The sequence below is a fragment of the Anoplophora glabripennis genome, unplaced genomic scaffold, assembly GCF_000390285.2.
Source record: "Anoplophora glabripennis isolate ALB-LARVAE unplaced genomic scaffold, Agla_2.0 scaffold48, whole genome shotgun sequence".
Taxonomy (NCBI): Eukaryota; Metazoa; Arthropoda; class Insecta; order Coleoptera; family Cerambycidae; genus Anoplophora; species Anoplophora glabripennis.
The window spans coordinates 910444-936220 of NW_019416270.1; the positions used below are offsets into that span (position 1 = coordinate 910444).

At 30.4% G+C, this 25777-nt stretch overlaps 2 protein-coding genes across 2 annotated transcripts; both read right to left on the reverse strand.

Annotated features, from left to right (window-relative positions):
- Nucleotides 1-1322: 1322 nt before the first annotated feature.
- LOC108904973 (U2 small nuclear ribonucleoprotein auxiliary factor 35 kDa subunit-related protein 1) lies at nt 1323-4855 on the reverse strand. The gene is made up of 5 exons (XM_018707712.2): nt 4751-4855; nt 4563-4654; nt 3687-4508; nt 1709-1832; nt 1323-1653 (listed from the first exon to the last, which is right to left on the reverse strand). The coding sequence occupies exons 1-5, from the start codon at nt 4825-4827 to the stop codon at nt 1380-1382; spliced, it is 1389 nt and encodes a 462-aa protein (XP_018563228.1). The 5' UTR covers nt 4828-4855; the 3' UTR covers nt 1323-1379.
- Nucleotides 4856-6046: 1191 nt separating this feature from the next.
- On the reverse strand, nt 6047-23994 carry LOC108904974 (MKRN2 opposite strand protein). Its single transcript, XM_018707713.1, has 4 exons — nt 23733-23994; nt 18558-18697; nt 11293-11370; nt 6047-6545 (listed from the first exon to the last, which is right to left on the reverse strand). The coding sequence occupies exons 2-4, from the start codon at nt 18680-18682 to the stop codon at nt 6122-6124; spliced, it is 627 nt and encodes a 208-aa protein (XP_018563229.1). The 5' UTR covers nt 18683-18697; nt 23733-23994; the 3' UTR covers nt 6047-6121.
- Nucleotides 23995-25777: the final 1783 nt, after the last annotated feature.

A 25777-nucleotide genomic window follows, 5' to 3' on the forward strand; every position in this document is an offset into this window, starting at 1 on the left:
GTATAAATTAGGTACCCACATTTATGAATATGAACATAAATATGCAATGATGAGATAATTTGGACAATGAATATATAAATGAGTAATTATTCTGAAAGTTTGCTTCAACTGATTAATTTTTGAAGTCCATTAAAAAAATTTGTAAATGTTTCATTTTAAAAAAATGTTCGTTTTCCGTCTTACAAATTTAGCGGTGAAATAATAATTTATACGTTGGATTATCTCCAATTCTTGCCACAATAAGCAAAATGTTGTATAAAACATAAAAATTGTTTCTATCCTTTCCACTGTATTCGTCAACAAAAATAATAAATTTACAGTATACATTTATTGAATTCTACTTTTAATTTCAGTAAACAAATTGGATTTCTCCAGTTGTCCCTTGTTCTTATTGCAGAAATCTAATATATTTTCATATCTACATTCTGACAAAATTCATTTTCCATTTTCAAATCTATATTTTTTCAACTGTTTTGCAGAGTAATTAATTTCATAACTGAATAAGCCATAAAATCAATTATGTGGCTCTATGATTTCATTCCGTTATTTGTCGGATATTTGTTTTATATAAATATATTTTAAGAAAAAGTAGAGATGTGCCGTGGACATGTCAGCTGGACATGTCGTGGAAAGTGGACATGTCTTGAGGCCAAGATCTTTGTAGCATTCATAATTCCCGCAAAAATTTTTTGAGTTGGTACATGTAAAATTAAAGATATTTAGCCATTTTCTTGTAATTTTGTTGGTAATTGTTTAACTGAAACCGACATTTTAAAAATACAACCTCTTTTATATGTCCATATTTGATTATTTTTGGCAAAGTTAACGATTAGTAAATAGTAATCAGTTGAATCTTAATTTAATATTTAGTACACAAATAGTTTATAAATGAAGTATGACGCCAAAATCAACAGTTTGGTTATATTTTTCTGAATTGAGTAAAAATATAATTATAAATGTAACTTCTGCTCAAAAACAATATTTAAGAATTACAGTAGGATTGGAAAAACATTTAAATAAGTGTATTGGCTGTCCGGGGAAAATTAGAAACCAGTTTATAAAAAAGTAAAGGTAGGTAATAAATAAAATATATCAAAACATATCCATTAGAATAAAAGTAATATTTTGCTTTGTGTACCCTCAAGCAGTGACCTGTGAAAAAATGACGTCACTCATAGGTGCCTTATTAGATTCAAGGTCAAAAGTACTTTTCCCGACATGTACGGACATCTCATCGACATGTCCAACGGACATGTCCGTAACACACTTTTCCGAAAAGAAAAATAAATAATAACACGAAATAAAACAATCTTTTCTTATAAATACCTGTATAATTCAAAACATTAAAAAATATATGCAAATATACAATGGCACTTAAATTATGATTTATATGATCTATGCGACCTCCTCGAAGAACTTCTTGAGCTACTTGTTTCTCTGCCTGGACTTCTAGACCATGACCGACTCTCTGGTGTTCTTCGCCTGGAACTGGAATTATCCCTTTTTCGCCTGCTGGAATGTCTATGACTCTCAGATCTATCCCGTTTTCTTGTTGATTTTGTTTTATTTTTATCTTTATCTTCCCACTCTGAATTTGGTATTCTCTCGGGGGATTCAGACCATCTCCAATTCCTTCTATCTGACAAATCATCCCTACAATTTAAATGATATTAAAGAAAATCAGTAAAACCTTTTAAAACATCTTTACCTTGTTCTGGACCTACTGGAATTTTTACGGTTTTCATAGTTATTGTACAAATTTTTCGGGTTTCGAAACACATGCAGAAAATTGCATGCATTACCTTTCGGGCAACGCTTTACAAAAAAAAGTCCTAAAAATTTCCTCTATTTAAAATCCCACATAGTTAAAGATTATATATTTCATTATAGTAGTAAGTACAGTTAGTAAGTAAAGAATTTCAAATAAAAAAATATATATTATAGAATTGGGCGAGTTTGCTAGTTAGGTGCGAATAGAAACAAAAATGGTAGATGGACAATAATCCCCACCATTCATTTTATTTCTGTTCATTTAGTTCCCTTACAGGGAAGTAATAGGTGTGTGAAGATGTATACAGGAATTGTGAATATTTTATTACTGGTAATACTGACATGCAATTTGTTTCTATTTGCATCCACCAAATTGCAATTCATACTATATTCCAACTATTTTTTTTTTCATTTGACTTTAAATTATCATAAATAATGTAAATATAGAGTGGTATTTCTGGAAATATATTAATACATATTTCCTATTCCTTATTAAATTTCTAAAACATATTATTTATAAATTTATTTAGGGCCAAATGTACCAGAATTATTTGGATGTCAAGGCTTCATTTAAATTGAAAACTAATTCCTTATATGTGCCACGTTCTAAATACTTTGTTTTATTTTAAGTTTAAGAAACTATTTTTTAAAGTTTTTCTTAGATTTTCCTAGTCCAAAGTAGTGTTTAAAATACATACAAATATTAGTGTTCAATTTAAGCAATCACTCATTCAAATAATTGCATTTAAAAAATTTTTGAATTTTTTTTTATATTTTATAAGCAAATGGTAGGCAACACGTAGTACAATAATTTGTTGGACAAGGTCTAAATAGTAAATAGGATCATTGCGTCAGTTATCCGACCAATGCTGGTTCTTGACTAATTTTGTAAAACTCAAACAGAAATACGAAAGCATAAATGAAGATTGTTTTTTTCTTTGTTTCCCTATTTTTAACCATCATTTACCCCCGCCACAGTTATTAAGTTTTATTTTTATCATTACCGTCTAGTATTATCAATGCTAGATAAGGAAATGCAATTTTAAACTACATATTAACTTTATTTCTTAAAATCCATAGGTATGTTTCTAACTGGATTTCAAGCAACTGGTCAAGAAACGGGTAATCAACCTCAAATTCATCTGTCTCTTTTTATTTAATTATGATAAGATACTTTCTGTTTTACTTTAATTCACTAGCATTATTGTAATATGAGATCCAGTTTTCTACCACTATTTTGGAATTCCTTCATTTTTTTATTTTTCAATTAGGTAATCAAAAAATTGACCCTTTTTCAACCAGCAGATTTTATATGGGTTTTTAATTTATTTAGTAGGCATTTTTTTCTTATTCTATTGAAATATGTTCTTCCAGTTGTGGAATGTCTTCAGAATTGCATTTATTCACATATTCCGAAGATATTCTCCAAAAAGTTCTTTTTTACTTTATTGTCAGATTTATGATTCTTATTTTTAACAATTCAGGCATGGTCAACCGTTTTCAATTAAAATTATCCAATATAGGTCGAAGTTGAGCAGCAGTTGGCAAAAAACAGGTTGAAAATAATTATATTTTCAATTATTTTTTGTTTCAAAAATCTTTCAATCATAAAAATAGAATTATTTTTATATTTCGTGAATAATTCATAACAAATGATCCCACAACAAACAATTTTTGATGAAGTTGTGAATATGTCGCCAATCCAACCCGTGATCAATAGCATTTGGAATATTTCTTCATCCTTTTCAAATCCTTTTGAGCTATTTTTTGGAACTATACACATCAGATATTTTAAATAAAAATGACAAGAGTTACACGCCCCATAACACAAGATGAAAATACACCTTTCAAGTCTACACCGCTTATTACATATTCATAAAATTCCACTTAATTCTAAGTTATATAAATATATTTACCACAAATTGCCGTTTTCCAGGATTCAATATTACAAAACTCAACATTAAGCTGTTTTCCTCCATACCATCTTCCATTAAGAATCTTATAACCCTTGAGAGCCGACCTTGTAGAAAAATATTCAACATAAACGTTACCTCTCAAATGCGGTTCATGGTTGCAACATGTTTTAAATAGTTTAATTTTACCAAAAGTTTCCATTTCCGGGATAACGTCATAGAAAAATTCTTTGTAATGATTGTAGGTTTCATAATTTTCGAATTCCAGACTAGAGTCACTTCCATGTTCATTTTCATTTGCTTCTAAGCTATAGTGAGTGAAAAAATTTGGAATTAAAAGAATTCGGCTTACACCCGGGCGAATGTGATTTCTTGAACAAACGTCATAAAAACGACATGTAGAGGTTTTTAGAAAGAATGGGCAAGTCGGTTTATTGGGATTTGTCTCCATATTGGTTTTTAAATGTTCAGGTGTACTTCCACCATTAAGTATAAAATCATTAGTTTTTTCGTTAAGTATTTCTTGCTCTCTCAGTTTTTCTTCTAATTCTCTCTCTTTCTGTTCTTTCAATTCTTTTAGCTTTTTCTGTTCTTCTTCCCATTCCAATTTTATTTTTTCATTCTGTCGAGCTCTTTCTTCCTTTGCTGCAGCTAGTTTCTTTTGTAATTCTTGCCATTGTTTCTGCGCTTCTTCCTCTATCTTTCTCCATTGCAAATCTTTTTCTGCAGCTAACCTAGCTTCCTCTTGTGCTCGACACTCCTCAGCTTTAGCCTGCTTTTCATGCCATATTTTATATCTAGGAGAATTTTCTAGTTTTTGTCGTTCTAAAACACATATTTATCAATAGCATAAATTGCTGAGTAAAATTTATATCAAACCTTCTTCTAACAACTGATCCCGTAATTTTGCTTTAGCCTGTCTAATACGCTTTCTTCTTGCTTTTTTTGCTAATTTTCGCCATTCGGAATGTCTAGATAAATCATTAAGAAAATATAACCTCAAAATATAATCATACTTACGCTATGGTACCTATATAAGCATATATATTTTTTAAAAGGATACCTACTTCCCCATAATTATAACTCGTTTTCGAGACTGAAAGGTAAAAATTTCTTTTAATATTTTGTACAAAGAAATACGCATTTAAATATTGTCAAAAACACGTAAAAAATGAAATATCTGAGAAAAAGAAAAACAAAATCATTTGCTTTTCGTTTTGGCTTTGTACACAGATAACAGAAGACAGAAGTAACAGAACACTCCACTGGCAGCAAAGACACAGGACACAGACCACAAACCAAGAAAAAGTCTATACTGGGTCCAATAAGTATACACTAAAATGGACTGCGTCGTCTGCTTAAATTTATACCCAAGATCGCTAGAGAAGTAGGTTGCCAACCAACTTTAACTTTGATTCGTCCAATGATACAGCAGCATTGCTGAGTCTGTGGCGGGAATAGGACATCAATGTATTAATTTAAATAGATATTCCTAAACATTACAGCTACAACATTTTTAGTTTAGAATATCTATAAAAGAAGTACAAAAACACAATTCATTCTGCAACCTTTGATTAAGTAGTCATGTAAATGAAGTGTTTTTGGTACTGTTACAAAATAATGAGTCAAAATTTCGGTTCAGACGCATTTACTTTATAAATTATTTACCTACCTACTCCCAGTATGAGCAAGCCACAAAACATACAATAGACAAGAGCTGTTATATGTGGTACATTATACAAAGAGCCACATATTACTTAATATGTATACATAAAAATTTAATTTAAAATTCATCAAGTAGGTAAGTACATGCATAAACACAATTAGCAGTATAAATAATATACCTAATTCAATGTCTATTGATCTTCTCTTGAAGATATAATTTATGGAATATAACGGAGCAGATACAATAAAACACTAATTTCTGCTCTCTAAGCTATAAAACACATTATCAAAATTCTTCAAAAACCTCCCTTTGCAAATTTTGGTAGCTTCTGTTAGTTTTGTTTTTATTTAAGTTGAAACTTTGATGTTAAAGAAAAACTTTTTCGAAATAATGCTATCGCTGTTTGAATAGAATCTCGTAAAAAATTACACCAATCATAGCCGATGAAACGGAATGTTATGTTTTAACGTAAATTTGATCTTATTTACCCAAATTTAATTGTCAACATGAAGAAAATAAAATCAATGTTCCAAACAAAATCACTGATCACATGGACTGTAATCATTTATAAGGTTCTGTACAAATCATAACATAAAGATTTGTGCTGAAATAGGTACAAAGGGCTCCTCATAATTTACACTGTTTATATTTGAAGAAAAAAACAAATTATCAGACAAATGTTATACGAATATGTATTTATTTACAATAAACGTTTAATGCATTTGGTTTTCTAGCTCTACTACATAATAATCCCTAACAATAAATTCTTATATCATTTACATGTGTTTTTATTCCTATGTACATAAAACCCAAACTCTTTCAACTTCCTGTATAAAGAAATATATTTTCCAGCGGATGTTGTTCTAGGAACTATAAATTTTTCGCAAAACGTCGTTCTGCTTCTAGCAGCATTACTCAGATTTCCATAATTCAGACTCATCAAGAAGGTCAACACAAAACTGTAACAGTTATGTTTATGCTCGCTGTAGGATTTGGAAGACCAACACTTCTGTTTGCAGACTTGAAGTAAAGTCTTGTCCCAGTGCTCGGCCCATGGCCCTGGAGCTTGATCAAGAAGCAGACACTGGCCCCATTGACCGCTTCTGTGTCGTCGAAGACCGTTTTTGTCAAATTCGACTATGGTTCCGCTTGATGTTGTTACACCTATGTGCAGGTCCATAGAATTGTAATAATCGCTAAAAAGTAAAAGAAATTAATGTTTAGACGCAATATTTTCTTGGAAATGTGTACGTATTCGAAGAGTGGTCAAGAAACGGGAAACTTAACCCGGGGAAAGAATGAATGGTTTGATGTAAGAAGCCTTCATAAATGATTACAAGTCACGTAACCAGTAATTTTAGTTGGAACAGTAATTTTATTTCTTTCACGTTGGCAATTAAATTCATTCATCGGCTGTGATTGGTGTAATTTCGCTCACCCAAAATTACAAAGTCGTATGTTACAAATTTACATATTTTGAGATGTGAAAATAATAAGGTTGTATGTAACATAAGCATTCTAGAGATTTGATTTTCAACCTTGTATCACGCCTAATATTGAGGGAAAATACAACATTTCATTGGTGTATGTGTGATTGAAATATTTTGGGAGTGACAGAGACGTATGAAGTGACATACTACCTTGTAATATTGGGTGAGCGATTTTTCATTCAGCCAATCAGCGATAGCATTATCTTGAGCGTAGACGTAACGGTTTGTCATTGTTCATTGTAAACGAATCATTAATTTTGGTAACGCCAAGATTTAGGGAATTATCGTTGCCAGTAGCAATCGGGCAATGTTGGGTTGGCTGAGCTCGACGGTCACATGGCTTGTAAACATTTATGAAGGTTCTGTATGTCTAATATAAATCTGTGAATTTATACTTTTACTACTTGAAATATCTTGATATGAAGTTTTTTATTTAAAATTAGTTGTTCTGACACATGATGAAGTTTCTTGATTGAAACCAAAACCACTTTTCTTTGGATCTCAAAATCACTGGAAGTCATTTTTTATATAAATTATTATGAATCAGGTTAAATTCAATGTTTATTACTCTTTTCAAGAATTTCTACATCCACGCGAAAAAATCTATGCCTAGTTATTACGTCTTACCTAGTTACATCAATGATCAGTGATTTATAAGAATACCTAATATATAATTTATAACTAAAGATTTATTAATACTTTTTTGTTGAAGGAAACAATAATAAATCAGTGATTCATATGTACAATTAAAATATCAAAAGAAATTTACGTCCTATACTGTTAAAGTCTTTCCGATATCAATTGAAGAAGCAAGACGTTGATAGTATGTACCAGGTTCGGTCGCTGACGCAGCAACTCAGCATTGAAATATTTAAAAAACGTATTCCCATATTTATTTAACCACACCCATATACAGGTCTGGTCGAACTAAACGTGGAGGTGGTAGAAATGTATACGCCTAGCTGTAGAATGCGAGCGCGGGCAAACGAAATCTAACACAGCTGCATTGGGCCACTGGGCAATAAATCTCAGCTTTTGACAAGTGTTGATAAATTGCCCAGCAGTGCAGTGCAACAATGCGGAATTTGGTGTGATACAGGTAATTTCAATTTTTTATATGCACCTTCTATTAATCATTGATAAAGCTATTGCGAAAGGGAGAAATAATACTATTACAACATGGCATTTTGGAGACCTTTTGAAACGGAACAGAATGGAATTTGCCATCAATGTAATAAAATTGTTTGAGGACATAAATATTTAAAATATGTTGTTGGCCAAATGAACATATAATAGAAATTTTCTACACATTATATGCAACTTGTAGCACCCTGTAGTTCTAAAGTTAAGGCTTTTAGGATACATGTTCATATGAAGTTTTTTTCTTAAAATGGATCCAAGAATAACCTCCTTAAATATTAGCACGTTATTAAGAAACACCCTGTATAACTACCTACTAGAAATTCTTCTAAAAATTGAGATACAAATTTTTCAGTTTTAAAAGACATTTTTAAGAGACTATTAAATTCTTGTTAGTTTTAGTTAATTTAAACAAAATATGGTTCTTTACGAAAAAAATAATCATTATTCATCACAATATTGAGATTATGTGACCAGAAAATTCTCGGAAAATTATGGTATAGGTACATTTTTAATTTTACTTTTATTGTTGTTCATTGTAGTGGAAACTGTTTATTCATACGGCTTTGGGTTTTTACACAATCGACGATTTAAAAAAATGTTAATGATTCTGTAGTAATGGAGAATGATTCAGCCTAGCATAATAAATATAAACAGTAATTTAAGCATGGAAAATAATTTTCTTGTTGCGATATCTGTATTAGTCAGGATTGTGCGTTATCTGAAATGTTATATTATAGTAGGATCGTATACGATGCAAAGTAGAGCAAAAAATTGCCGGCCTTTTATCAAAGGAAAATCGTGTCATCATTTTTAGGAGGCGTAAGATAAATCATTTCAAATTTAAAATGAAATTCAATGTAAAATCTGAAATACCGCTGCATACGCACTGTGTTCTGGTAGTAGCTGTAGTCGCCCAGGTGCATCGAGTGTACGAACTGGTCGGTTATACGTCAAATACTAACCTGGCGAGCTTTGCCGTCAATTAGAGAGCGCTTCCAAAAAACAAGTAAACAACAGTGGCGCGTACAGAGGTAAAATGTAGTACATATGTGGAATTTAGGAAACAAATTGGATTTATAATAAATTACATTTAAAATAAATAGTTTATGAGAATAAAGGAATTTTTGTAGGAACAAGGGTGCCAGACCTGAACTGATCCCCTCGTCCCTTCATAATGTATAAAGAAATTATTCAATTTGTAAAACCCTTAAAGGCGTACTTCATTGGTTCCCTTGACAGGCAATGATTTATTACTTTGCATCGAATATGATCGTACTATAGAATGATTCACATACAAGGTGTTCCGAGTTATAAGCATGTAAATTCTGGAATTCATATAATGCTTCAAAATTATGTTACTTTATTTTGTAAAGTTTTCAAAACTTTTTAAGATATAGGGCGTTAACAAGTGTAAAAAAGTTATATTTGAAAATATTCTGTGAAGAAATGAAGATATCGAATAGAAATTTTGTGAGCACAATACCTGAGTAACACGAGTAAAATAGTATTAAACGTTAAAAAAATCTCGACTCAAACAAGTAGTAGTAGTTTCCTTTTTAATACAATTTAATAATTTATTAAGGGATATTTAAAATTATACAGGGTGTTTGCAACGATGTGCCAAAAATAAAGAAGCGTTTTCTTAGCCCAAAGTTAAGAACATTCATCCAAAAAATTGTTCTTGAAGTCCTAGTTTTTATGGTACATGGTGTACCGTACGAAACCGGTAATAAGGGAAGTTATTGGCTTCGCGTTTGCTTCGTGTATAAGTGTTTTAATAATAATAATACAGCCCCACAAAAAAAAAGTATCGGACCTGGTATTCAGACCCATGTATTTCCATGTACTTTTTTCCGCTTAATCCGAATTTGCCTTCAGATTTGGCCCAACGGGTCTGAGTTTTCGGGAAAATTCAAAGAACAGGTCAAAATTCACAAAAAACGTCATTTACGATCGACGAAAGTTATAAAAATTCAAATTATTCTACCAGTTCACTAGACGTATGATTTTTCACTCGCTTAATTTCAATTTATCATCATAGAGTCAGACAAGCTGGTCCAATTTCATTCAAAAACAGAAAATAGATCAAAATGCTTAAAAATGCCATTTTCATGGCATAATTCGTGTTGCAGAGTTCCATCCATCTTTTTATCCACCCACCCATTTATGAATTCATACATCTTTCTATCCAGTCGTTCATGCATGAATACGCATATTTATCCAACCACCTGTACCACCTATAAAACCTACCCATCCACCCATCTATCCATCTACTTTTTGTGCTGAGAGATGAGATAACAGCCTAGAAGATTGAGAATGCAATAAAACTTGTAGAATACTCTTCTTTCTAAACAAAGGAAAACGATATCTACAAATCTTTCTTATTTTTGTTGCTATAACGTTTTCTCTTTTCTTCAAAGGATCTATGCAAAGGGTCACGCTTTCGTTTAGTCCCTCTATTTTTCGTTTCTCTTTTTAACAACCAACAAAAATCGGCCATCATGTTGTGATCCCATCATCCTTGATATCGCTATTCTATAACCTTCATATCCTGATGAGATCGAATAATTTGGCTTTTTATAATTTTCGTCGATCGTAAATGACGCTTTTTATGAATTTTTACCTGTTTTTTTAATTTTTCCGAAAACCCAGACCCGTTGGGCCAAATCTGAAAAGTACATGGAAATACATGGGTCTGAATACCAGGACCGATACTTTTTTTTTTGTGGGGCTGTGTAATTAATTCTAATAACGTCCAACGCGCCAAGGGGTAAAAAACGACTTTTCGCTGATAAAGTACGCAAATTTATTTATTTTTATTTATACCTAACTGTTTATTTATTTGTTTACGACGAACACGCCTATAACTAGCCGACGAAATATCCGTGCTTCACTGATAATTTTATGCCTTTACTAATTATGCGAATATAAATGTGAATTGACATTAGCGTTTAGCTCAACCTTATAGTTTACTAGGTCTATGAGCTCAACAAATCAGACTGACGTGATACTACACTGTCCTAGCCTACCACGCGTATATATTTATTTGTTGTGTAGTAATACATATATTTTATGTACCTAAATGGAAGTTTATCGCAAAATCCTCGTACAGAGAAAATATAGGTATTTTATGTTTTAAGTTAAAAGTAATTTCTTTTAAATTGATAAGCAGTAAAATACATTATAAACTTTATTACCGTCATTACCTACGTAACGAACTGAATTTGTATAAAGAACATGTAATTATTCGAATTTGTGCTCAAAACTGTGACTTATATGAATATTACTTAATTAAAAACTGTATACCTACTTTAAAAAATCACCTGTAGTTGGTTTGATGACCACGGCGCATGGATATTGTGAAGCTTGGATGAACGGATAAGGAACTCTGCAACGAGAAAACAGTAATTAAAAAAATATTAGTTAAATTGTATAAATATAATTCAGCTTCCGTTGTTTCATTGTTGCTAGAGGATCTAGAAATGACTTACTGAAAACCTCTCTAAATGTGCAACAGCGTTATGAAATATTTACCGCTAAAAATGATTGATGTGGCATTGTTCGTGCCATTATATTATTTATTTTATACAAATATCAGCTATATCCTCATAAATATATGAAATCTTATGTGCTGTGCTACGAAGAAGAAACTTTTTGGCGTAAAAAAATAATATTTTTACTACTATTGCTGCAAATGACAGCATAATGGGCTTGTTTTTCTAAAATTCAAATACATAACTCGTGGAAGTAAATAAATGATTAATATAAAGTTACTCTAAATTTTTGTTGGATTTTGCGTTGTCAGTATTATGAACAACTAAAAATAAAATAAAATCTTTAATAAGAATCTAAACTCATATATACTTATAACCAAATCAGCAGCATTTACGACTGCATTTATTTTCATTTAATTGAATATATTATTTCGTATTTACATAGATGTTTTTTAATATTAATAAAATGAAATTTAAAAAATATCTTAGTTCATCAAATGAAATATTTAGTTTAGTTCATTTTGTTTTGATCTGTTGAGATCTGCTTCAAGTATATATTGGAGAAAATGTTGCAATATCAATACTTAGATAAAATCGATTGGATGAAAATGAACAAATATGGATATAATGACATAACTCAGATTTGCATGTAAAGTAATAGTTCAGGTTAACCTCGAACCAGTTATTAAGCAACAAAATACTAAGTGGATTTATAAATAATAACAAAATGTTGACCTTCATGCGACGGACGTCAAAGAAAATCGACAATAGAAACCTAAATAAGTACCTATTACCAAGTAGATATTTTGTATTATTGAAGGATGTCAGATGACCTTTGTTACTTTTATAAATATTTTAATATCGAAAATGAAATTATATTGAAATATGTATAGCTTAAGTTTGCTTTGGTAATCACTACTAAATTTTATGTATGCGTAATTAAAAAGGTGGCATTAGGCGTTATTTTTTATTTTAAAATTCACTGTGAAACCAAATGCTATAGGTATACAAAACTGTTATGGGACTGTTATTGTTATGGACGGACTGTTTTAAAAGTTACTGTTACACTTTTAATTATTTTTTATGTAATTCCTTTTACATAAATCTAAAATATGTACAAGAGTGTGTTGAAAATTGTGTCAAAACTTAAATAATTAGCATGTACGTAATCTCACTCCACTAGAAAACTGAAATTATTATAGATACACTCATTTGAAAGAGTATATTCTAATTTGATTACAGTACTAGAAAAATTTCGAAAAAAAATTACAATGCCTACCTATTATGAAATTAAATAAAAATATTTTCTTTGTAATCTCGGACAATCAATGGGATCATTATAACGTCACTTATAGGATACAAGAATAGATAAGACATTTCACATCTGATTTGCTGTACCTACCTACTTTAACATTCTCTTTGGAAGATTTATATGATATATGATTATAAAAAAATAAGCAAATTATTTATAAGTATTGTGTAGGGTTCTGATGTCGTAAATGTATTTATTTGAGAATTAAAAAAAAAGTTTAAACTATTCTTTGCCCATTAGCTAAATTACCAGAAATCAGCTGATGTAAAAGTGACTTCAACTCGAGCGCAGACAGCAAAATCATTACTCCTACATATTCATATTCCGTATAATAGGCTTCTAGATATACCTAGGTTTGAAATAAAATAGTTACTACTTATTTGTAGTACAAGTATGTGAGAATTGTAAATAAATTTTAAAAAGTTAAAAGTTATTTTGATACAGGTTTTTAATAAAAATTTAAAATTTTTGATTGACCACATGTCATCTATATCCATATCTTGCGATTTAGACACAAAAGACTATGGATTATCATATCGCGATAGCGAACACCTTAATAGTTATTGCCGCATTTTCGAAAAATAATTATGCTCCAGCCCAAAATCCGCACCAAAAAGTGACACGCTGTGTTGATGCATTTGTTTCTCAACAATCACCTGTGAACTTTCTGAACCCCAAATACGACAATTTTGTCGGTTAACGAAACCATCAAGATGAAAATGAGCCTTATTACTGAAGATGATTTTGTTCGAAAAACCAGCATCTACTTGTTCCATAATCCATTCAACGAACTCTTTTCGCTCTGCTTCTTCAGTATACTTCAGTTCTTGAGTCAATTGGAGTTTGTAAGCATGAACGTGCAAATTTTTCGTAAGTATACGCTGTAGAGAGGACTATGAGCAACATTTTCACGAACTGCATTGATGTTTTGTATTGAACGATTTGTTGAACGAAGGGCAGAGTGTTTAATTGATTCAGTCTCTCTGATTTTTTCAGTTAATCTCTTCATAGTTAATGGAGTTAAATCTGTAGCTGCCAAACCTTCATTATTTTTAAAATATTGCTCAACAATGAATACGCGTTGTTCTTTCGTGTAGCGCTCCATATGTCAGCTGTCACGCTGTCTTTTTTTTTCGTTGGCACACTTTACCACACAAATGGCGCCAAATTCAAATCTTGCGTGGATTTTGGGGCACCGAAATCAATGTTTAGTCCTATGTTTCTATTTTCTTTCCATGGTTTTCCTTCGTTTTTCAGAATTTTATCTAAACTGTTGACGTAAATTATTTAGGATGTATGTTTTATGTTTTTACAGATTTTTTATAATTTTCCTAATCGTCTTGACTGTCTGCTGATGTTATCCATTTTGTAAATATACGTTCCATCCATTTCAGTTTATTTTGTTGTATCTTATTTATTATTGACGTTATTTTTAGTTGTCTTCTAATTTCAGTATTTATTTTATTGTCAGTTCTTTTATATCCACCTAGTTTTTCAAATATCAAATTTCTGCGGTTTACAGCCTGTTCTCATGTTTGACTGTGGATATTCAATTCTCAAACTGATCTTAAGATTAGTGTGGAAATAGTTTTTTTCGTTATAATGAGTGAAATGCATGCACTTATGTGCACTCCTTATGTTTGATTATCCAAAGCGTATTTTGTGGATAATAAAAAATTGAAGCTACATGCCAAATCGCTTCAGACTTTTTTACAATTTAAATCATTTTTCCTCAAACTATAACATTCTGTGCTTAGGTACCTACTTATTAATATTATTATTATAAAAGTTGGAACTTTTTGCAAAAAATTATTACGCGTGATACGTTTAGACATCTAAATAAGTTAAACTAGATATTAATTAAAAGTTTTCCTCGTTAAATAGTTTTTAAACTTGGTGGTACACCTATTATTTACGTTTTGGTGTATTTCTGTCCAATATAAAAAATTTTAATAACTCGACAGAATATAAGTTGCAAACGGATGTAGTAATGAACTTTTGGTACGTATTGTAGCGGATGCTGTTAATGACATTTTTTTATAACGCTGAAGTAATAATAGTATATAAAGTGATAGTTTAATTTCGTTTCGAATTAATGACCAATAATTTTTTCAACAATTAAAAGCTAACACATTAATTTCTTGTGTCAAATAGTAACCTGTTGTTAATCCGTAAAAAGGCAATGTAATTAATTTTTTTTAGATCGATATATTCCGGGAAAGGAAATAAGAAATAAGAATCAAACGATTGTCAAGTTAATAACAACATAATAGCTGTTAACTATAAAGGTAATAATGAAAACGTGATGATTTTATAAAAATAATCGAAATTCACTGAAGTCAAGGTTAATTATTTTATAAAGGACGTTTCGTTTAATGACAAATTTCTGTAAATTACAACGGGTATAAATATTCAATACATATATCCTGTATTGTATTAAATTTTATATTTACAATAATACTTAATTTAAATTCATCGAAGGGAGAAATTCCGATCAATTTTTTTCAGGATATTCATACAAATACATCTGACATGCTCTTTCACAGTTGCGGTTACAAATATAATAAATTCCGATAATATTACGCTGATCTTCATTTTCAACCTTTGCCAAAACGAAAATGTTTTTGAACATTTACTGAAATTTTTTAAAGAATAATATTCAGTTGGCGTTTTGGTTGTTCATATGCATTTTTAAGAATTAATTTGTCATAATAAAATTAAAATTGTAATAATGTTTTAATTCTGACAGACAAGTTACGAGTTATACAGGGTGGTCCGAACTTTATGCAGGAAACTTCGAGGGTAGATAGATCTCTTTAAAATAATATGTGTTTGCCTTATAAACATAGGTCTGGAACGGCCTCGTTTTAGACATACAGGGTGTTGAGGTTTTAAAAAAATGATTTTTTGTTTATATCGCAAACTATCTCACAGGTGGTGTAGAAAGGAGTGTAAATAATTTTGTTGATGTGCTTACAAATTGCACTTACTTTTAAACATAAACAAATATTCTTGTAATATTATCGTTAGAAGTATCAGCCACAAGGGGATTGTATTGGTATGAATAACTTGAGAACGGCGAATCTTAGGGAAAAAATTAGTCACCTTTTTTACGTGTTTTGTGCATTAAAATATAAATCAGTTACAATGCCATGTAAAAAATGCAGTAGCGTAAATTTTTTTGTAAAAAAGGGGGTGACCCCTGTCCAGTTGTACACCACTGGTTGAACCTTTAAAGTTAATATTTCAGGGAATATAAGGCCTACTATCATACATTATATGTACCAAATTTTATTGAGATCGGTTAATAGATTCAGGAGATATAAACAAAAAATCATTTTTTTTTGACAAATTCAACACCCTGTATCTCTAAAACGGTGCCGTTCCAGACCTATGTTTATAAGGCAAACACATATTATTTTAAAAAGATCTATCTGCCCTCGAAGTTTCCTGCATAAAGTTCGGACCACCCTGTATATGATGACCAAGTGATGGTAATATGTAGTTAATAATAATAAATGTTTTATTGTAACGCTTGGTGGTAATAGTTTAAATAACTAGATGGATTTCACAAGGTCTAACGACACTTTCAGTGTATGATAATTCAATAAACAAAGAAATATAAATAAAAAAATTAAATAAATTTGGAACGAATACACTGAAATGAATATTTCGAGACAAAACGTCTGAATCTGGTTCGGGCTGAAGCAGTACAGTATTGGGGATCATGAAGGTTTGCAAAAAGTGTACTTAATAAAATTTCTAGGGTCGTAATTAAAAAAATGAAGTTGATGATGGTCCTGGAGAAACGAAACGTTACATACAAAAATTGATTATGCCATTCGATAGAGGGCAAAAAGTGGACATGAGAACGGATTTCCAAAATATCGTTTTTTTTCAAATATTTCGAAAACACATCATGTTAGCCTTGATTTTTTAAAGGCGTAATGTTGCTCCCCTGATTACGCAACTTCGTACCTCTTACCATTTCGTGATCCCTGTAGTGAGAATTTTGTAACAGCCTCTATATGCTACGGTACGTACCTAACAATTTTAGACATTAAATTTGTTGTTTAAGTTGATATAATCTTCTTTTTATCTATTTCGGAAGTAATTACTGTTTATTTTATTAAACTATACAGGGTGATTCACAACTTATCCAAAAAAAATTTGGGAATAGATGCGGCATGAGAAATGGAGTCAATTATAACATATTATTATAGTACATTCAACCACTACATAGCTGAACAACTGTAGTCTCTAGCGTCATTCTTTATACGCGTAGAGAGCCACGTGGCCTTAGCGACTCCGAATACTGAAATCCGTCGTTGCGATAGTTAGTGTCAAAAACGGTTTGCTTGTATAGCAACTCGGAGTTGATGGATATCATTTTAATTTATGGTGAAGCAAGACAACATTTGTATTATGGTGAAGCATTTGTGTTGTGGTGAAGCAGGACAACATTTGTGTTAGTTCGTAGAAAGTGAGTAAGACGGACTCAAATGTGTTTACACGTTGGTGGATAAAATTTTGTTGTAACATCGGCTATGTCAGATGATTTTATTATTTAAAAACTCAAATTAATTTTATTAATTAATAAAAGCAAAAGCATTTAAATTTGCCGATATAAAATAAGTGCTATAAAATTCTATTTATTTCTTTTTGTGCGTTTTTATCACACCGCCATGCCGGTCGCATTGTGCGAGGTCAGGTTTTACAGTGGACCAGTTTTCAGTGGCGTGCAGAAGTGTATTTAAATCATTTTTGAACTGCTCTATTTTATTTTTTCTTTACAAAATTGTATTTGTAAGAGTCCCCTGTACATCCAGAATACTTTTTTGGATAAATTCTGAATCACCCTGTATAACAATTAAATTGTCACACTAAGGAGAGAAAAATTTTAATGAAGGTTACTGTCAAAAGAAAACGTCTTGAAAACCATTTTATTTCTTCAATTATAAAATAGAAACTGAAAATTTCTGAGGTAATAAAAATTAGTACTTCTTACTTATTAATTTAGATCTATATTTATATTATTTTAGAATGGCTATTGGGTAAGCTATACAGTAGAAAATATAGGCAACTAAAGAAAGCTGTTTTAGTTTAATACCAAAAATTAATACTGGTGATTAAGGTGATACACTAAAAATTTTTTGATTATTATTTTCTAATGTATGCAATAAATTTAGAAAAATATCATTTCTTGTAGCAAAAGAATATACGTAAGTAGTTTTTGATATTTAATGTTTGTATTAAACTTTTTGTGCAATAAATATATATTGCTAAATGTAGGTAATAAATGCAGTAAATCTAAGTATATGAATATTCTTTTTACAAACCATTTCATCTCCAGTTTTATAGAAAATATTCTACAATTTATATGAGAGTAAAAATATTTTTAAAAAATGCTCAAATTTAAATAAAAAAATACACAATTATCAGAAAAACATATATAATTAGGAGAATGAATTTAAAAATTATTCTTTTTAATTATTTTCAATAAATTAATTAATTATTCCAGTTCATAATTGGAAGATCATTGTTTGGAAAACGTATTACATGCATTTTTCTTCGTGTATTTCTATTCTAACCTATAACTTTGTTAATTACAATTATTGGATTATTATGGGCTATGTACACCTACTACAGCTGTCAACAAGTTGTTATTCACTACTCATATGACATGATTTTACAAGACACTTACGTAATACTGACTTCACCCACACTGACATTGAAAATAATAGTCTATGATTTATTCTAATATCATACCTGAATGGCAAGAGCGAAAAATTGGCCTGTGATAGGTCCTCTTCGCATACTGGACAGGTATCTGGTAGGGTAAAACAAAACACTTTCGGGCCGCAGTGTTGAAAACAAATGATGCCAGGATCCATGGCTAACTATTATCTCTGAAACGAAGGTAATAAATGTTAAAATTCGTCCTCATTTGTGCCTTGGTGACTGAGGCATGTGTTGTTACTTTCAAAACAGTACGCCACGAGCATATTTGAAGAATTGAGGAATCTGGGTTACAGGTTAAATTTAATCACTACATACAAGGGGTATCCATTGTTTTAGGTCTTTTAGGAAAATGAAAGGATGCATTGTTTCATTGTCAGTAAATGGTATTGTTAATGTTGGTGTGTATCGTAAATATTGGTGGTGTTAATGTAAATCAGCTATTCCGAAAGTCTATTAGCTTACGCAAAAATCATCATCCTTTATTTCGTGAAATAATTTTATGGTACTAATTATTTCATGTATTACAATTGAAGAAAAGCAAATTAAATTTCATACAGTCGCGAGGCTGCTTCAGTCCAACACACTATATAATTAAGAAAATTTTTAACTGTTTATCAAACGGTTATTTTGGACAGCATCGTAAAATTTGTTACCAAGATTATGCAAATAAACGTGTTTATTTACTACATTTTTATATTTATGTGGGTATCATCTGGAATACGTGCGACATGTGATTTATTTACTAAACAGGTTTTGTGATAAATTACAAGCAATTTTGTTAAGGTGTACAATTGGAAGAAAATTTTTTAATAAAAGTAATTGTTGGAAACATACCTACCCACATTGCTATTAAAACTGAAAACTTTTAACTATAAAATTAAATTAGCAAATAATTACAACTGACCATCATAGAGGCAAGTCAATTGAACATTAATTTGAAATTTTACAAGTCAAAAAGATCATAGAAAAATTTAGATTTTGGTGTACACCGTGTAAAGAATAAGAAAAGCGAAGTGGCTTTATTCTTAATTTTACAAAAAATATATTAAAAAATTGTTTTTAAAAACCAATTTATACGCATTGGAAACGAAATTAAAATGTTGTTCAAATATTATCCCACCGACAATTACACTAACCTTTTTCCAAATTCTCTGCGATCATTTTGTATCTCATCTAGTGAAATATTGGCAATATTTACTATAGCTTTGTTTTTTAATAATTTCACATTATTTTCGAAATCAGCACCTTCATACAATTGGTTCCATACACTTCCATAAATAAAAATCTGTAGTGGTCAGATCGGGATTCCGAGGTGCCCAAGTTGAAAGGGAACATGACGAAAATAAATTTTTATAAGAAATGTCATTAGGTTGCGGGAAACAAACTAATTTTCAACATAATGTTGCATTTCCAATTCAACTCTTATGTTTATAATCTTATACCTATTTTATATTAATAATATCTTATAATTGGTACATTCTCTCCGAAGTCAGTTGAACATGTATAAAAACGTCTAGCAATAAAATTTAAAGAGTTTCATAGGCGTCCCAAAAAATTTTCTACTAAAAGTAAGAAATTATAATAATTTGTATATAATGCGTAGAAAATTTCTGTTATATGTTCACTTAGCCAACAACATATTTTAATTATTTATATCCTCAAACAATTTTATTATATTGATGATAAATTTCCTTTTGTTCCATTTCAAAAGGTCTCCAAAATGCCATGTTGTAATAATATTAGTAAATAAATTCTTATTTCTCCCTTTCGCAATTGTAATATGAATGATTAGTAGAAGGCGCCTATAATAAATTAAAACTATCTGAATCACACCAAATTCCGCATTGCTGCACTGCACTGCTAGGCAATTTGTCAACCACATGGGTATGACTAAATAAATATGGGAACAAGTTTTTTAAATATTTCAATGCCAAGTTGCTGTGTTAGTGACTGAACCTGGTACACACTGCCAACTTCTTGGTTCTGCAATTTGATCATTATGGATTTTTGTTAATGAGAATGTTAGAAACTATGAGTGTATGAAGGTGTTGATTTCGATAATAATGTGGAATTATCGAAAAACAAAATTGGACACGGTATTGTCGATATTTGCCTGACTGATATATTATGTACTAAAGTATTACAGAGAATTTAAAAAAAAAATTGGAACTGATTCAAAATGTCACTCGGTTGACGTCTGAATAATTTTTAATTTAGTTTCGAAAAAAGATTATTAAAAATAAAATAAATAATATTAAGGTGAAATTTGAAATCCGTTCGTCAGTATGACACTTTTTTTTAAATAAAAATAAATTTTGTCAATTATATGTCACATTTTCTTATTTTTTTGCATAACAAAATCTAAATTTTTATATGACAATGAGATTTAGTATATTTTCAAGCAAGAATTTTTATGAAAAATAACTTGTCAAAAGTAAAAAATAAATAAAGTTTTCTAACTGTTTTCATCTGTTTTCACAACATAGATATGTATTTATCATTATGTAGGACAATCACTAAAACCGTGTATTCCTGAAGTTTTTTTTAGAAAAAGCAATTTCCTGCTCTAACAGGCAATCATTTTGTAATTTGCTAGTAAATATCAAAATACAAAAACAAATAACAAGATAAGTATCTGACATACTAACCATTAACCCAATTCAATGTGGAAGACATACATAGTAGTAACACCAACAGAAAATATTTGCAGGAAATCTGAGAAAAATAATATAAGTTCATATGACGATTTAATTACCTGTTTATATGAATTATGAGTAGTCACCAGTTACTGTATTACCTTTACAAAATAATAAATATACAAGACGTTGTAGCAGAGACGTTGTGACAAACCTCAGGGCTACTTTCCGTTGAAACAAACAAAAAACAAGAATAATAGTTTTCTAAAATGATCTCTAAAGGTTCAACGATTTTTTAAAGATTGGACGTGAAAAAGATTTTTTAAACAACTAATCAAAAAAACACGTAAAATTTAATAAAAAACCGATCAGTAGTTAGATTGGAATAGTTTAGATCGGTTCTAAACTATTCCAATTGCCAAACAAAGTTACATTTATATCAAGAAGAATCTTCTTTCGCGCATTAGAATAAAATACAACTTTTCAGTGTTTTGTATCTCATTGTATTGTGTTGACCATTAAAAGTCATGATAAAATTAATTAAAATCTACAGCTCTGTCGACGCAACAGTTTTGACTGAAAATAAATAGCATACAGAAGTCTACAAAATAATAATTTCAATGGTGTCGTCCAGCAATTTTTTTTTATTTGCTTAACAGAAAGATATTGCAATTTTAAGGTTCTCTGCACAAAATTAGAATTTTATATCGCCTACCAGTCATCCAAAAAAAAAAATAAACTGGCGTGCTGAGTATTCGCTGAACCGGCGCGGCGGGTGTGACGTCACTGCATGGGAAACCGATGCCGCATGCTTGCGTGTGTTGTCAGTCAGTCGGGTAGTCGGGTTTTATCTAGTTGCTTGTTAAGTTTCAACTGAATATGTTAAGATACGGAATTTTATTAGCAATATGGAAGACACAAAACAGAAAAAAAATACAAACATTGTATTGTTCCCCAGTGTGACAGCACTAGTATGAAGGCCTAAGAAAATAGTGTCCCCATAATTCTGTGTGTGGATCTAAAATCAATAGTCTATTAGTCTCTACTTTGATTTGTTTTTTTAATATCCTTTCATTTGAAAAATGACTTATTTTGAAAGCAATAAAACTACCCTGAGTAATTTAGGTATGTAATAAATACGTTTGTATTGTATTTCCATTGTTGATTTTTTTGGTGAATATTATACAAACACGTCTAGGTACTAAGTATTTATATATAAATACATAATAAATATTATATTATTAATACATTTATGAGATATTAGGCAGATTTATGTAGTTTTCATAGGCAAAAATAAAAATATTATTGACCGTCCCATGCGGTGACGTCATTGCATTGCTACGGCTGAGAAATATTCGCATCTTAAAAATCATATCGTTTGAAAACCGCTCAGCAGATTGAGTTGAAATTTTCAGGATTGCCTAATCATGAGCAATACTTTGTGTATACAAAATAAGAACGTTTTTGAAAATTTACTGAATGACCCCAAATATCTTTTTTGACAGGTAAAACCCTTCTCAATTTTGATACCTCTGATTAGTGTTAATACAAATTTTACTCAAAGGGAACTGAGACAAAATGTTTCTCCTGTGTTTTTGTTTGTTTGGATGAGAGAAACTAGCCCTTCGGGTTTTGTCGCAATGTCACAGTTACATCCTTTACATTAGTTTGGTTAAGTTAACTTGTATAAAACTTAACTTATACTTAATCCAAATATATCGGTAGACAGACATTTGTTAGATATTGTAGGGGTGTAACTTAATGTTGCACGAGACATTAATCCGCAGAGTAGTTGTTTTCCCAAAATATCGTTAGATAAATAATTATATTTAGTTATGAATTTAATCTGAAAGGTTCGATGAAAAGAAAAGTTAGGAAACTTGATATCGACTCAAAAATAACACAATTTTGTAGGTATCATTATTACTTTTTTTAAAACTATGTTTGTGTTTGGAACCACATTTTTGTAAAATATTATCTTCTGATCTTGTTTATTTTTAAATTAGAGCATCGCAAATTTCATTTATAAAACCGGATATTAGGACCCTATAATGTGAAATAGTAAATTTTTTCACCGATAGATAATTTCTAAATCTAACTTAATTCCTTATGAATTTTTTGTACTCATAATGAATCCTAGTATAACTTATTACCGCGATTATATAAATCTCTTCAGAATTTTCATAGAACAAATTTATGAAACTCAAGTAATGAATTTACGGCACTTATTGTTGGTTTAGTAAAAGTTATGTACAATAATATCAGTTGTTAGAAACTTTTTGTTAAAACTAGTCGTGACTGGGTTTGAATTTTTTCTTCAATGAATAAACGTATCGTTATAATCAGGTCACAATACGAGTGTTCTTCAATTTTTAGACCCAAAAACACATATTCTCGTAACAAATTTCACTCGCGGAACTTCTGATTGAAACTGACTACTGTTACTAATTATTTATTTTACATGCTAATCACCTGCTTTGTTTGGGTCTATTATTAATAACAAATTATGCATCTTAAACGAGGATAACCTACAAAATAACAATACCAGTTACCTACATCAACATACCTGTGTTTTCTCGATTGTTTCTGACATATCACAAAGGAACTTAAAGCTGGCCACCAGCATCGCAGTTGAATTTGAAATTGAACTATTTTTGCATGCTAGACAGCATTAAAATCATCGGAAACAGTCATAGTCGTAGTTCGTAGTAAATTAAAGCGAAAACAGTTGTTTGCGTTGCTGTTTACCTGGCAACGAGCTGAAGCAAACTAAAGCGACCGAGTGAAGGTAAAGAATGGACCCGTGACTGTTTGAATAGCCGACCAACCACGGCAGTTTGCGGTCAAGTAACTTTTGTACCAGTTTAGCGTCGTGTCGGGTTGTTGTTTACACGTTACTATGGTTACCGCATGACAGGGACACTTCCTGGTTCGCGTTTTGGGGCTGGAAAAAATTCTAACGGGGTTAGTGGTGGTGTCACCGAGGGTTATATTTGGATGTGAGTGAGTCCTTACTGTCTTTTGCTTTGGTCAACAGATTCACTTATATTTTTGTTTTTTGTTAGTGTTTATAAAATGCTGGATTGTATGGTAGCATTGGAGAAAGTTAATCAATATATAGATATCATTGCGTTTGATCATTTGTAGCTATAATTTTGGGTGAGACTAGTTAGAAATTTTGCATTTTAGGTTTCTTTTTAGGCCATCTTGGTTAGAAATGAAAAGCTAGTTAATAAAGTGTATGTTACAGATTCGAAATTTTATCAATAAAACAAAAAAAAAAAGGTTAATAAAAGTACACCTTGTGAATGCAACTAGTATCCTCATAATAATGTTTCGCAAATGATAGCTATTTTGGCTTCGATTGTATATCGACAATGCACAAGAGCGAATAAAGGAAAATATTATTGGCCTAGAAATTGGTTTTTGATGAGGAATGTTTAGAGGCAATTCAAACATAAAATGCCTTTTAATAAATTAAGTAATATATTTAGAGCGACATTCTTTAATATTACAATATGTTTTTTGTGCTATGTAACAACTAAACGATTATATCGAATTTATTAAGTTTATTCTTATAGCTCAAGTATTTTTAGACATGTTCGAATGAATCTTCTTTGCAATCTAAAATACATTTAAAATTAATTCCCTTAAACTCTTAATATATTTATTTCTTAAAAAATTATATATCTCAGGAATATCAATAACAGTACCTAACGCAAATACCTAATAGTATTCTTCAGAAGTTGCAGCATTAACAAAATTGCCGCGTATGACGTCACTTAGTTTTGACATTATGTATATAAATGCATTTAATCACAGATACCATCTAGCGGTTGAGTCATTTTACAACATTTGCTCACCCCAAAATTAAAGGTATGAAAATGTCTGGTCAAAGAAAATGTACTTATTTCTTTAACCTTTTCTTTATTTAGATACAGTGAACTAATTTACTAGTTACTTACTATTTACTCTTACAAGGAAAAATGTGAAAATTGTAATAAAAATTGATTAATTTTTCAAAATATGTTACATCTTCGACATACTGCGAGATAAAGGTCGCAAAAAATTAATGTATTGTTTTTTTTTCATTAAACGGAAATTTGCAAATGTACATATATATTTTTATTTAGTTAATTAAAGGAATTGCCTATAATTTCGTCTGGTATGATTCTATCAAATTGATTCTTTTCGTAAGTTTGGAAAATACAAGAGATACTACATTTACTTAATCTTAAAAGTAATTACTAACCCAGATTAAGTTTTTCTTTTCTGAGATTATCACCACACGAGGTCTTCTGAAGCTTTATCACCAGGGACCAGTTTTTTGAAAATGGAAAACTCTCTTTATTTTCAAAAGTAGTATCACGTACATTTGGATCTTAAATCTGATGCACCCTGTATTGAAAAAACCCGTAGATTTATTCGATTAAGAATTCTGGTAAAATAATGTCTATTGTCATGATGGTGATAAAATTTTCATCGGTTTATACGAACTCTCACGAACTGCGTAATGTCACGCACATTTCAGGGGAAATAGTTAATTTTTTAAAGCTTTCGGTATATCATTGATTTATTTATCATGAAAAATTAGATATGATCTACACTAAT